Raw genomic sequence first — 14,430 nt, forward strand, 5'->3', positions numbered from 1 at the left:
CACCGACACCAGAGAGAGAACGCACCGACACCAGAGAGAGCGCCCCAACACCAGAGAGAGAGCGCACGAGAGAGTGTGCACTGACACCAGAGAGAGCCTGGATAAAGACTAAGTAATGGTGGAATGGCTCTTTATTATATTTTATTATTTAATGTGTTATTTATTAAATGATAATCTATTTATTATGTGTTATAATTATCACAGATCACACGCCTCCCTGTTCACTGTGGTGGGACATGTTCAATACTCGGGTGATCAGACCACTCCCGAGTCACTGTCCCCGATCACTGCACCGATTATTGCCCGCCACAAATCTCACAACCATTACTCCTCCCCGGACTCTGCCCACTACCTACGCATGGCGAAGCTGCTCCAATCAGATCCTTGTTTGAGTTGGGCCTTGCACCAACTCAAACAAAACACAGGGGGCGGAGCTTATGTCTGCTTCAATCAGGCACGGTGGGTGGAGCTTGTTTCTATCCTAGTTGGTCCCCTTCGGCAGCGGATCGCTATACACTGACAGCTGTAAGCTGGTCACATGGCGGGAAGGGTAACGCCCCCCCGGGGGGGCGTAGTTTATGGAGATTGCTGCAGAAGCTGTGCTGCAGTGGGATGTGCGGCGTGCGGGCTGCAGGTAAGTGGTGTGCGGGTGATCGCTGGGATTTATTTGCTGCTTGTTACATCTCTCCCTTGTCAGGGGCATCTGGGCTCTGTCCATATTATTGGAGGATTTAGTTTTAGGGGGCGGGGTCTTCCTGTAACATTACAATGAATGATTGCATCCATCCCAGCAACTCCACCAAACTTTAATGTTATTAGAAATCCCCCACAGAGCTGTGTCTGCGACTGACTGACTGACTGACTGACTGACTGACTGAGTGTGTGTGTTTGTTTTATAAACCTAGTGGATTTGTTGACGTCCCCTTCTTCCCCTTTTTTTTTTACATTGTGTGAATTGTCTCTCTGGAGCTAAAGACCTCATGTGATCACACGGGTGGTTTGCGGCATGCCGCGTAAATTGCTGCTGTATTTCTAGCGCTGCATCGTATAGCCCCCCCCCCCCCCCCCCATAGGGATGAATGGTTGCCCCATGAGAATGTATTGTGCATCTATAATCCCTGAGATCTGCCCCTGTGCACAAGTTACACCAGCATCATATATAATAGCATGCAGCCATCTGTTATTGGTGGGGAGCTCACAGTCCATGTCCCCATCACGCACGTTCCTAGTGGAATGAGCTCTTTAAAGTGGAGGGCCACCCTAAAAAAAATTGCAATAATGTTGTTAAATATTATTATTTTTTTTTAACTTCCCTGAAACCCCTGTTGCTAGGCAGTCTTCCTAATCTGCCCCTTCCTATTCCGTGGCACTTCCTCCTCTTCGGCGAGCGGCTCCGTTGCCTTCTTGGACATATATGTGTCCCAGAAAACAACGGGCCATTCACAAAGCGCCAAATGACTCGTGCATGCGCGGTGGGAAACAGGCAGTGAAGCCACAAGGCTCCACTGCCTGTTTCCCTTCGTTAAGATGGAGGCGCTGGCAGACGATCCGATGGACGATCAGCCTCGGGGGGAGGGGGAGGCAGACGTTGCGTGCTCTCTGGACAGGTAATTGTCCTTATTAAAAGTCAGCAGCTACAGTGTTTGTAGCTGCTGACTTAAAAAAAATAATAATAATTTCTGCTGGCCCACCACTTTAAAGCGGGATTCCACCCTAAAGTGGAACCTCCGCTGATCGGATCCCTCCCCCGCTCCGGTGTCACAATTGACACCTTTCAGGGGGGGGGAGATACCTGTCAAAGACAGGTATTTTCACCCACTTCCGGGCATAGACTCCCGTGGGAGTCTACGCCATTTCCTGCCCTGCCACGCTGTCTGCTGGGACACACACGGGTCCCAGTGACAGCGCGGAGATTTCCTATTTCGCGGCTCGCGCATGCGCAGTAGGGAACCGGGAAGTGAAGCCGATTCACTTCCTGATTCCCTCACCTAGAATGGTGGTGGCAGCAGCCGAGAGCCGATCGATCGGCCTCGGCTGCCGGCATCGCTGGAACCCGGGACAGGTGAGTGTCCATTTATTAAAAGTCAGCAGCTGTAGTATTTATAGCTGCTGGCTTTTAATATTTTTTTTTTGGTGGAATCCCTCTTTAAGTTACTGGGTGCTGCAGCGACTGCCAGCTGGATACTGGAAACTGTATAAGTAGATATTCGCCAGTACACCAAGGTCATCAATTTCATCCAAAAATTCAAGATAGATCACTTTACAAAATGGTATAGTGCAATGCTACAGAGCTTCGCAGGACCGCTTTGTCGGGCGCGTGATGTCATCTCTGAGGAAGGGGTCCTGCGTTGCTCCGTAACATTGCACTATACCATTTTATGATGTGATCTTTCTTGGAGGAAATTGATGATCCTTGGTGTGCTCACAAATATCTAGCTAATGTACACTGCAGCTGACTCTCGCAGGTACAGAAATGCGCACATAAAGCCCATTGGATGCCTCAAACTGCCCGTGTGCATGATAACAAAAAAACAGATGTTTGCAGCAAGACTCATTCCTAACCCACAATGCCAAAAACATTATGTTGATTTTTCCAATTTGGGTCGATGATTTAGGATTTTGTTGCAAAAAAACGCATTTATTTAAAAAAAATGTCTGCTTGTCTGCACCTACGAGAAATGGGCAAATGACAAAAAAAAAAAAAAACACCAAAAATGCAAACTTGTTGAGTTTTTTTTTTTTCTTTTTGATCTGTTTTTGCTGTGTATTCTATTTATTTCAATGGGGAGCTTTGTCTTTGAACACCAAACTGGTTTGAAGAGTCCCTTAAGATTTAAAGGGAGAAATCTCTTTCTTGTGTTTTTAGCATGGTAAAAATTAGGGATCGACCGATATAATTGTTTTGGTGCCAATACAATACAGATTTTTTCGGCCACCTCTCGGACAGTCATTATTATGTGCCGATATTCTGTACATTTAAAAAAGATGTTTTTACACTGTCTTTTTTTTTTTTTTTTTTTTCTGTCACAAGCAATGTAAATATCCCTTGTGACAGTAATAGTCAGTGACAGGTACTCTTTATGGAGATATTGGGGGTCTATAACACCCCAAACTCTTCCTCTTCACCTGCAAGTATTCTAAACGTCAAGATCAGCGTTTTTTTTGAATACCGTATATACTCGAGTATAGGCCGACCCGAATATAAGCCGAGGCCCCCAATTTACCCCCAAAAAAACTGGCAAACTTATTGACTCGTGTATAAGCCGAGGGTGAGACATGCCTGTCCATCCCTGTGTGTCCGTCCATCCCTGTGTGTCCGTCCATCCATCCCTGTGTGTGTGTGTGTGTCCATCCATCCATCCATCCATCCCTGTGTGTGTGTGTGTGTCCATCCATCCATCCATCCATCCCTGTGTGTGTGTGTGTGTCCATCCATCCATCCATCCATCCCTGTGTGTGTGTGTGTGTCCATCCATCCATCCATCCATCCCTGTGTGTGTGTGTGTGTCCATCCATCCATCCATCCATCCCTGTGTGTGTGTGTGTGTCCATCCATCCATCCATCCATCCCTGTGTGTGTGTGTGTGTCCATCCATCCATCCATCCATCCCTGTGTGTGTGTGTGTGTCCATCCATCCATCCATCCATCCCTGTGTGTGTGTGTGTCCATCCATCCATCCATCCATCCCTGTGTGTGTGTGTCTCCATCCATCCATCCCTGTGTGTGTGTGTCTCCATCCATCCGTGTGTGTGTGTCCAGCCTACCTGTGTCCCGAGCCTTTGTCCCGAGCCTCCGTCCCGTGCCGTGCCTTGCCGCCGTGCCTTGCCTCCGTCCCGTGTCGTGCCTTGCCTTGCCTCCGTCCCGTCCCGTGCCGTGCCTTGCCTTGCCTCCGTCCCGTGCCCTCTTCGTCGGCGCCTCGGCGGCCATTGTAAAATTCAAAAGCCTCCGCCTTCGCCTGTGATAGGCGGAACACTGAATTTCCCAGCAGCCTGTGTTCCGCCTATCACGGACATCGTATCATCCTCGTCCGTAGTACGAGGATGATACGATGTGTTCCGCCTATCACAGGCGAAGGCGGAGCCGGAGGCGCGGCTTTTGAATGATAGAATGGCCGCTGTCTGTCTGCTCGACACGCTGATCGAGCGGGCAGACAGCGATGACTCGAGTATAAGCCGAGGGGGGCACTTTCAGCCTCAAAAAAGAGGCTGAAAATCTCGGCTTATACTCGAGTATATACGGTACTTTCTGGGTTTTTTTGTTGTTTTTTTAAACTGGCTCTTTTCAGATGGCAGTAATCTGGAAGTGATGTCATGACATCATTTTCAGGTTACTAGATCTGAGACTCAGACGGAGCATCGGGCTTTGCTTGGGTCTTGGGCCAGCCGATGGATGTGACGGCTGGTTGCTCGGGCCTCCCGGTGGAAAGGGTGAGCGGCGGCAGGAGGGGGGACGTCGCCTCCCGCTGCTTGTAATAACATCTGAGCCTCATCGGTTGTTATTACAAGACAGCTGACCATCCGCTCTAAAGAACGGTACCGCAGTGATGCCTGCATCACCCCAGTAAAGCCCTCTTAAAGCAATATCGGGTATTTTTGTGATCTATACTTTCAAAAAAGTGAATATCGTCTGCACCGATAATCGGTCCATCCCTAATAAAAATGCATCAGTGCGAAAGCCGTCATAGGGCTTTTTCCAGAGGGGTGATAAAAGGTGGCTGACCCATGGTTTTATTGCCCCACAGCCATTCACCCAAATTAAGACATGGCCAGTCAGGGCTGTACACAGCCTTTGTGACCACAATATTTTTGACTGGGGCGCAGAGTTTCATAGGCGGCAATACTTGCCAAACTCCTCCATTGAGTTCAATGGGGCTGCACCACAACTGCAAGGCGAATGCTCGGTTCACAGTTGCAGGACACCACACTCAGCAATTTAAAGCGGAGGTCCACCCTAAAGTGGACCTCCGCTCATCGGAACCCTCCGGCGCCACAATTGGCACCTTTCAGGGGGGAGGGGGGTGCAGATACCTGTACAGTACAGGTATTCTGCACCCACTTCCGGGATAGCTCTCTACGGAAAGGGGTGTAGATTACGCCCCTTTCCGCAAGTGCCCCGCTGCCTGCTGGGAAACACACAGATCCCAGAGGCAGCGGGGACCGTCCTTATTGCGCAGCGCGATTCGCGCATGCGCAGTAGGGAACCGGGAAATGAAGCCGAAAGGCTCCATTTCCTGATTCCCATACCCAAGATGGCGGCGGCAGCACACGACAGACGATCTAGAGATCGGCTTCGGGTGCCGACATCGCGGGCGCGCTGGACAGGTAAGTGTCACGATTTTAAAAGTCAGCAGCTGCAGTATTTGCTTTTAAAGCGGACTCCCGCTTTAAAAATAAAATAAACTGTTTGGGAGTATCGCCTGTAGAACAACTGTCAGCAACTGCTATATTGCTCTTTGAAAAGTAATCCATTGGGACTCGCTTTTCAGAGGGTGGTAAGCAGCACTGCAAATGTAAAAGAAGCCATATGCACTCACCGGCCACTTTATTAGGTATACCCATTCAATTGCTTGGCAACATCAAATCAGCCCATCACATGACAGCAACTCAATGCATTTAGACATGGTAAAGACAACTTGCTGTAGTTCAAACTGAGCATCAAAATGGGGAAGTGCCTTTGAACGTGGTTGTTTGTGCCAAATGGGCTGGTCTGAGTATTTTAAAAACTGCTGATCTACTGGGCTTCTCACATACAACCATCTCTAGGGTTTAAAGGGAATGGGCCAAAAAAGAGAAAATATCCAGTGAGTGGCAGTTGTGTGGAGAAAAATGCCTTGTTGTCAGGAGAATGGGCAGACTGGTTCCATGATGATAGAAAGGCAGCAGTAACTTAAATAACCATCCGTTACTACCAAGGCATGCAGAATACCATCTCTGAATGCATAACACTTCAAACCTTGAAGCTGATGGGCTACAGCAGCAGAAGACCACACCAGGTGCCACTCCTGTCAGCTAAAAACAGGAAACTGAGGCTACAATTTGCACAGGCTCAGCAAAATTGGACAATAGAAGATTGGAAAAAAATGTTGCCTGGTAGGGTCAGAATTTGGCATAAACAGCATGAAATCATGGATCCATCCTGCCTATATGGCTGGTGGTGGTGTAATGGTGTGGGGAATGTTTTCTTGGAACACTTTGGACCCCTTAGTACCAATTGAGCATTGCTTAAACACCACGGCCGCCTACCTGAGTATTGTTGTGGACCATGTTCATCCCTTTATGACTACAGCGTACTCATCTTCTGATGGCTCCTTCCAGCAGGATAATGCACCATGTCACAAAGCTCAAATTATCTCACCACTGGACAATGAGGTCACTGTACTCTAATGGCCTCCACACTCACCAGACCTCAATCCAATAGAGCACCTTTTGGGATGTGGTGGAATGAGAGATTTGCATCATGCTGACAAATCTGCAGCAATTGTGTGAGGCTATTGTGTCAATATGGACCAAAATCTCTGACGAATGTTTATAATATGAAGAATGAAGGCAAAAGGGGGTCCAACCCGGTACTAGCAAGGTGCATCTAATAAAGTGTCCGGTGACTGCATAAGGAATATATTTTTAACCTGTGAATGATGAATTGGCTGATCAGTCACTCTTGCCTAATGCCAGGTTTGTCATATTTAGAGCTTGTTCACACCAACCGGGTTTGGCTGCGTTGCTCGATGCCATCCAGCAAATCAATAGCCATGCAATTCCCTTTCTGTCCTACAGGTTCAGTTCAGACTAATGTGGTGTGTTGGTGCGCACTGAGAAAAAATAGGCGATGTTGAAGGTTTTTTAACACAGCAAGTTATAACACGATAACGTGACGCAGTGCAATGCTGAGCATGTTGATGGCATGAAGCGGGGAAAAAAATGAAAAGGGGATTAATAAATGCGTTGCAATGCATCCATAAAATGCATTGCAGCATACGTTAGAAAATCGCATGGCAGCAAGTGCGTGTTGTGTGAAATGAGTCCTTAGGGATTTTTTCCATTTGTCCATTGAGGTGCATTTTTCTACACTTCGTTACACCTGTATGGTATGAATCGGGTACAAAGAACACACTTTTAGGATGCTGGGTACAAAACAATCCTGCTGGTGGCCAACCTCCTTCCTACTAGGAACAGATTCCATTAGTAACAAGCAGTTAAAGTCGAACTAAGACCCACTGAATAAACACTTCCCCAAAACACCATTTGATAGACTTTCGGGGGAACAGGCTTTGCTGCGAAGGTCCACAAGCTTCTCTCCGGTCATTTCTCCATGCCCATCAGGTGCCACCCCCAAGAGAGCCTGTCCATGCTCCATATGGCATACACAAGTGAGATGTCTACAAACCGATAACATAATTTTTTTAAAACTTTTAGCCAGCGGGGTCACAAAAGTCCCCACTTACAGGCTGCCCTAATGTCTCTACAGCTAAGGCCCTGAAATGGGTGAAATACGAGAGGGGAGGTCTGTCAGTCGAGACCTCTTTTATGGTGGTGCTGGATCAGTAATGTTTTTTCAAATGCGATTTCATTGGTGTGTGTGTGCCCGTATCTTACTAAGGCCCCCTGTCACACTTGTACGACCTGAATGCTGTGCGACTTGAAGCAATGGCTTTGTAATCGTAAGGTCTATGGACCTTGAGTAGCATCAAAGTCAGACCAAAGTAGTGCAGGGGCTACTTTTGAAGTCACACAGATATGAATGGTACTCTTTTTGGAAATCGTGGGGTATGACTTGTCATGCGACTTTGCAGTCCCAAGTGACAAGTCGCACAAATGTAAAAGGGGTCCAAGTGTGTTTTTTCAAAACCATTGCGTTCAGAGCATACCATGAATAACTGTCATGGTTGTTTGTGCTAACAGCCAAATTGTCAATCCATAATATCTGGTGTTGTAACTGATCACATGTGCAGCACCATGGCATCTGCAGATCAGAAGACTGAGATAGCAGCTTCCTTGCCCGTAAAGGATAGGAGGGTTTAGGCTGGCCATACACAGTGCAACTTGTTTCTTTTTTCCTGCACCCACGGGTTGCAGGAAATAGATTTGCATGATTTCCCCATCAACACAGGCAGTGCTGACAGGCAAATCCACAATTGTTTTCTCCTGACGTGTGATTATTGCTAGCAGCTAGGGCTGCAACTGATTATTTTCATAATCAATTAGTTGGCAGATTTATTGTTTCGATTAATCGGTTACTAACCTTTAAAAAAAAAAAAAAAAAAAAAAGTAATCTTTCTGCAATTTGCATTTTTACATATTTTTTTTGGGCCAATTTGTTGTTGGGCAGATTAAAAAACACAAATTGTGTTATTGCATGCTTTTCTGCAGCTTCTCCATTGAAGTCTATTGAACCAAAAAAACAAAATAGCACCATCTTGCGTTAAAAAAAAAAAGTCCTTGTCTTTTCCAAATACGCAGCAGCTGAAACAATCATGGATGTGAACATGTCCCATAGGAAACCATGTAAATGAACTGTGTTTCTGCAAAAAGCACCAAAAAACACAGAGGTGTGACCCAGGCCTGAGCTGTTTAGTAACATAATGGGGTTAAAAAAACAAAAATTAGTACGAAAAGGGCAAATAATCGTAACTGTAAGGCCGCGTACACACGGGCGGACTGTTCGCCCAACTTTGTCCGTCCAACAGTTTCGGCAAACAGTCCGCTCAAAATTAGCATGGACGGACATGGCCACACACGACGAACGAACAGTTTGCTGAAACCGTGCGCGATGACGTGAACGGCACGTACGACGGGACGAAAAATACGACGTCCTATACACTGCATTATAGCTTTCGGCGTGAAAATCCTTTCTGAGCATGCGCGCAACTTTGTTTGACGAACAAGCCTACACACGAGCGGACTGTTCGCTGAAACAAGGTTTCAGCGGACAGTTTTTCGGAAATTCCGAAAAACCTTGTCCGTCAAACTGTCCGCTGAAACTGTCCGCTGAAAGCCCACACACGAGCGGACTGTCCGCCCAAACACTGTTCAGCGGACAAAGTTGGGCGAACAGTCCGCCCGTGTGTATGCGGCCTAAGCCCTTGTACACACTGTTGGACATTCCGACAACAAAATCCGATGGCTTTTGTCTGAAACTTGTGTTACATACACAGGGTCGGACAAAGTTGTCCGAAAATCTGATCGTACGTAACGTGATGACGTTATTTTGTTACGACGGGACTACGTTCAGGCTAGTAGCCAATAGCTTTGATCTAGGAATTTGATCTGAGCATGCGTAACACTTTGTCCGATCGGAATTCTCTACACACAATCGGACAAAGTCCGATCGGATCATGTTGTCGGAAAGTTTTTTAGCCCAGCTCTAAAACTTTGTCCGTCGGATTTTCCAACGGAAACAGTCCGATGGAGCCCACACACTGCCGGATTATCCGACAACACGGTCCGAGCGGACGTTTTCCGTCGGAATGTCTGACCGTGTGTACAAGGGCTAAGGGGTTAATTTTTTTACTATGGGACAGTGAAAGTAATAATTACAGTAGCGATTTGCTCTTTTTGTACTATAAAGGGCTAATTTTTTTTTTTTTCTTTTTTTTTTTCTTTTTTTTTACCCCATTATGTTAGTGGCCGATTAATCGATGACTATTTTCATAAATAGATTCGTTGTTTCGGCCCTACTAGCAGCTATAGTGGTTGCTAGTGATTCCAACCGTATATGGCTGGCCTTCCTTCCGCTTTAAGGAGAAATCCTACTTCCCAACATCTGCAACAGCCAACACACTCGGAGGGCAGGTCCTGCGTCCTTCAATAAACTGGGAGTACAAATATTTTCTTTTCCATTTATTGAAGGACACAGCAAAGATCCTACATCTGGAACCACTGGGGTGTCTCAAAGGAGTGTCTACTGAGGAATGGGCCAAAAAGAAAAATGCAAACCAACCTCCAAAGGAAAAAAAGGCACAAAAGTTGCATTGCACGCAAATGTTAATATGATAAAACTTAGAAAAAGTGTGAACGGGAGACCAAGTGGCCCCCTTGTAAATTTGAGAAACCGAAGCCTAATGGCAGCCCCGGAATGTACTCGCCCCTGTAGTGGATTGAGCCATGACTTGGTAAAATGTCTGTCACCGCAAGGACACAAGGGAAACAATTGTTTCCTATGTGTCCCATTCACACTGCAACGCAGCCTATTGCCATGCTGCATTTTATCACTGGCCCGAATCGCACTGGCCCGAATCGCACTGCAATGTCAGACTCATACATTGTAGTGAATGAAGTTAATGTTTTGTACACTTCACATAAAGCTTGTATAAAACAAAAAAGGGAGCAGTGCGATAAATAGCAAAGCTGGCAACACAAGTGGCCGGAGGGGTGACTACTCAGTTTTTAGCCATTTTCAGGCAGTGCAGAGTTTGTAGAGGCCTTGGGCTAGGTTCCCACATGTCCGGCTGCAGTTCCATTTTTAAAAGATGTCCGGTGCAGGTTTGTTCACCGATTCAGGTGTATATTCGAACCGGACCTAAAATCGCATAGATCTTTTTCAAAACTGACCTCGGCCGCCGTGAATATGTCTGAAGCGTCTCCATTACATCACATTATGCAAGACTTGGCTTAAAATGAAGCCCTCCAAACGGTACGCTGACAGGGCTTCCATCCTCCCCAGGGCTTCCATCCATGTGCATGGGAGCCCTCGGCTACGGTCTGCCGGACTTTCAGAGTGCATTGTGGCAGCACGCAGGAAAAGTCACCTGGTTGTATCCAGGATGGGAAATATGTGTGCCCTAGATTCAGGCTTTATGCAGACTTGTATAATTAGAGGGGAAGAGTTAATGAGCCAAGCTGAAGTAAGTGGGCTCATTAAGACCTCTACAAAAAACCCCAGCATGCTTAGGGAGATGCTCCATCCTGGAACCAGTTTTGTGTTTGTATAGACTGGGGAGTGTGTCACCTGTTCTGTGCGGTGAGTTAACGCCTGTGTGGCAAACCTCTACAACAGAGACAGGGACTGGTGCAGCACAAGGCTGCACTCAGTTGGTAGACAGGGAATCTAAGTGTGTAATTAGAGGTCAAGCTGACCAGGATTTATTTTCATGTTTTATTTTTGTTTGGCTGTTATATGTTTCACTGCATGTAGCACAAATAAACCGCATCTTTTGTTTTTTTGCACCTACAACGCTTTTTTTCAAAGGTTGAGCACCCCTGCTTAAAAGCCGATACAATACCAATATTTCAGGCCGATAGCCGACATTCTGTACATTTTACATTTTTTATACTGTCCCCCTTTTATTTATTTTATTTTTATTTTATCATTGTTGCTGTCACAAGGAATGTAAACCTCCCCTTTGACAGTAAGGCCTCTTTCATTACTGATCCGCCCCGTGATGATCCGCTCGGTCAGCGGGGATCGCTCCGTTGTCCCCGCTGAGCCGGCGGCGGACAGGGCGGTCTCCGCACACTGTGCAGGGACCGCCCTGTCAGCTCTCCGCTCTCCTCTATGGGGATCGGATGAGCACGGGCCGTCTGTCCGTGTTCATCCGATCCGCTCTGCAGACGGACATAAAAATAGGATTTTCCTCCGTCTGCAGAATCGGACAGTTGCGGAGGCGGACAATAGCGGGTGTCTGCGGATGCTCATCCGCAGACACCCGCTATCCCATAGGGATGAATGTATGGCCCGTATTTCATCCGCAAACGGATGGATGAAATACGGACATACCATCCGCATGTGTGAAAGGGGCCTAATGGACAGTGATAGCTCCTCTTCATGGCGGGATCGGGAGTCTATAAGAACTCCAAATCCCTCCACTGCGTTTGAAAGTATTCAAAACGTCAAGATTGGCGTTTTTGAATACTTTATATTTTTTTTTTTAAACTGGCGCTTTTTAAGATGCAGGTAATCTGGGAAGTGATGTCATGACCTTGCTTCCAGGTTACTAGAGCTGAAACCCAAACAAAGCATTGGATTTCTTCAGCCAGCCGGTGGACATGCTGGCTGGTTGCTTGGGCCTCCTGGTGGGACGGGAGAGCCCAAGCGAGCGGTGTAAGGGGGAGGGCGGGTGATGTCCCCTCCCGCTGTTTGTAATAACAGATGAACGGCTGCTGAGACACATTGGTTGTTGTTACAATAAAGCCGACCATCCGCTCTAAGGCTCCTTTCACACTGAGGCATTTTTCAGGTGCTATAGTGCCTGAAAAAAGTGTCTCCTTTCACTCCAGTGTGAAAACTGGAGGGCTTTCACACTGGAGCGGTGCACTGGCAGCAGGGTAAAAAGTCCTACTAGCAGCATCTTTGGGAGTGGTGAACCTCTCCTACCCATTGAAATCAATGAGGCAGCGTGGCTATACACTGCAGCGGCGCTTTTGCGGGCGGTTTTAACCCTTTTTCGACTGCTAGCGGGGGTTAAAACCACCCCACTAGCAGCCGAATACCACCGACGCCAGCACTGCCCCAGTGTGAAAGGGGCCTAAAGAACGGTATCGAGGGGAAAATCCCTTGAAGTAATATCGGGTATGTTTATTGCTGATACTTCCAAAAAAGTGAATATCGGCCGCACTGATATTCGATCGATCCCTACTTAAAACCATACAAAAAAAAAGTACCTCCCCATTGAACATAATTGAAAAACACATCAAAAACGCACACGCAGTTGTCACGTGTCCATATTTCACAGGTGCATGCTGATTGGACGGCACAGTGGGGTAGTGGATAGCACTCACCTAGCAGTAAAAAGGGTTGCTGGTTCAAATCCCAACCATGATACTACCTGCCTGGAATTTGCATGTTCTCCTTGTGCCTGTGTGGGTTTCCTTCGGGTACTCCGGTTTCCTCCCACACTCCAAGAGACATGCTGGCAGGTTAATTAGGGCCGATTTTGGACCAATTTATGAATGTGAGTTGGGGACCTTGGGTTGTGGGCTCCTTGAGCGTAGGGGCCGATGTGAGTGTGCGATGTATGTGTAAATTGATGGCGCTATATGGGTACCTTTTTTTTTTTTTTTTTTTTTTTTTTTTTATTATTCTTATTCTTATTTTTTTTTATAAAAAAAATAAAAAATAAAAATAAGAGATTAACATCTTAATGAGATAGAATGTATATGGATAATTGTAGACAAGCACCCACACTCAGTTTGAACAGGATGGACTGGTGTCTTTATTCAGCCTTACTAACTATGTCAGACAACCAGCAAACGCACCGGAAATTCAGCACAAAACACTGAAAAAGTGCATAGGTGTTTTTACTGCATTTTTGCAGCAGAGCAATGTGTGTATTTAAGCTTTCAAATCTTCTTCTTTTATTTGTTCATTCCTTTTTGAAGGGTGACAAACATCTTCTTCATTGATTCACTTTCCGGAGTGTGTCTTCCGGATGAGTTTGTGGTGGCCCCATCGGTGGTTGGGAGGAAGAAAACGCTTCTTTTTTATTTTGTTCTCTAGAGAGAGGCTGGCTTCCATTTAACCCTTAAGAAAATGACTGAATTTCTCTTATGCTTCAGTTGCTGCATTGGAGAGCAGCCACAGCCGGTAAGTGAAATGCTTTTCACAATTTTATTTTATCGATAGTTAAAATGTTAGACTGGGATACCAGATGTGTAAAGCTGTAGGAATACGTGTTCTAGAATGGGACGTTTGAAACGTTGATCTCTAAATACTCACCCACACGCTCTTACACAACTCGGTGCAGTCAGCACTTTTGTGGTTGTGCTGAATATGCTGCCCATTGCTGGATTCAGAGATGGCACACATTGGGCACATGTGACCGGTGACCCCTTTTTTGTAAAGGATTTTTCTGTTTATCGTCAAACATACAATAAATGGCTTTCATGGAGGAAAATGTGGTGCTTCTATTATTATATACTGTAGTAAAAACAAACCCACCTATGCACTGTTTTTAGGCTCCATGCACACTGGACATTAAAATAATGCTATAGAAACAGCAGTAGCTTTGCAGTGAGGTTTGTTCTTTTTTTTTTTTTTTTTTTTTTACGTTTTTGCAATGGCGTTTATTAGCTTTTTTTTCTGCAATAGATCAAAAAAATTCAACGCTGGTGAGCCGCGTTTTTGAGAGTTTATCAACGTTTACAGGCATTTGCCGTCTTTTGGGGTCAGAAAGACTCCTGAATGCGATTTTATGGCGTTCAGAAAACGGCCCATAAGCTCCACTGCTGATAAAAATTCAAAAAACGTCCATGTGTGTATGGACACCTAGGATAACAGTGGAGTTTGCAGGCAATAAACATTCTATAGCATGTTATCCTGTGAGTCCAGGCACACAGGCTGTTATCAGCAGTTTTTGGCAGAGGAGTTTTCGAGCTGGACAAAAAACCCAGAACTAGTGGGTCTTGAGAGGAATTCTTCAACTGTAAAGCCTCGTACCCTGGATGTTATAAAAACGCCAGTAGCATTAGCTGTAGAATGATTGATTTTTTTATTTA

General features: G+C 46.1%; 1 protein-coding gene across 1 annotated transcript in view; it reads left to right on the plus strand.

Annotated features, from left to right (window-relative positions):
• The first annotated feature begins 521 nt into the window (after nucleotides 1-521).
• LOC143963746 (CDC42 small effector protein 2-B) overlaps nucleotides 522-14,430 on the plus strand; it is a 51,883-nt gene continuing 37,974 nt past the window's right edge. The window contains exons 1-2 of the mRNA XM_077473471.1: nucleotides 522-634; nucleotides 13,315-13,519. Coding sequence (XP_077329597.1) covers nucleotides 13,466-13,519 — 54 coding nt within the window. The 5' untranslated portion in view covers nucleotides 522-634; nucleotides 13,315-13,465. The remainder of the gene's footprint in view (nucleotides 635-13,314; nucleotides 13,520-14,430) is intronic.

The sequence above is a fragment of the Lithobates pipiens genome, unplaced genomic scaffold (assembly GCF_037356315.1).
Source record: "Lithobates pipiens isolate NorthernLeopardFrog02 unplaced genomic scaffold, aLitPip1_a1.2 Scaffold_8, whole genome shotgun sequence".
NCBI classification, from domain to species: Eukaryota; Metazoa; Chordata; class Amphibia; order Anura; family Ranidae; genus Lithobates; species Lithobates pipiens.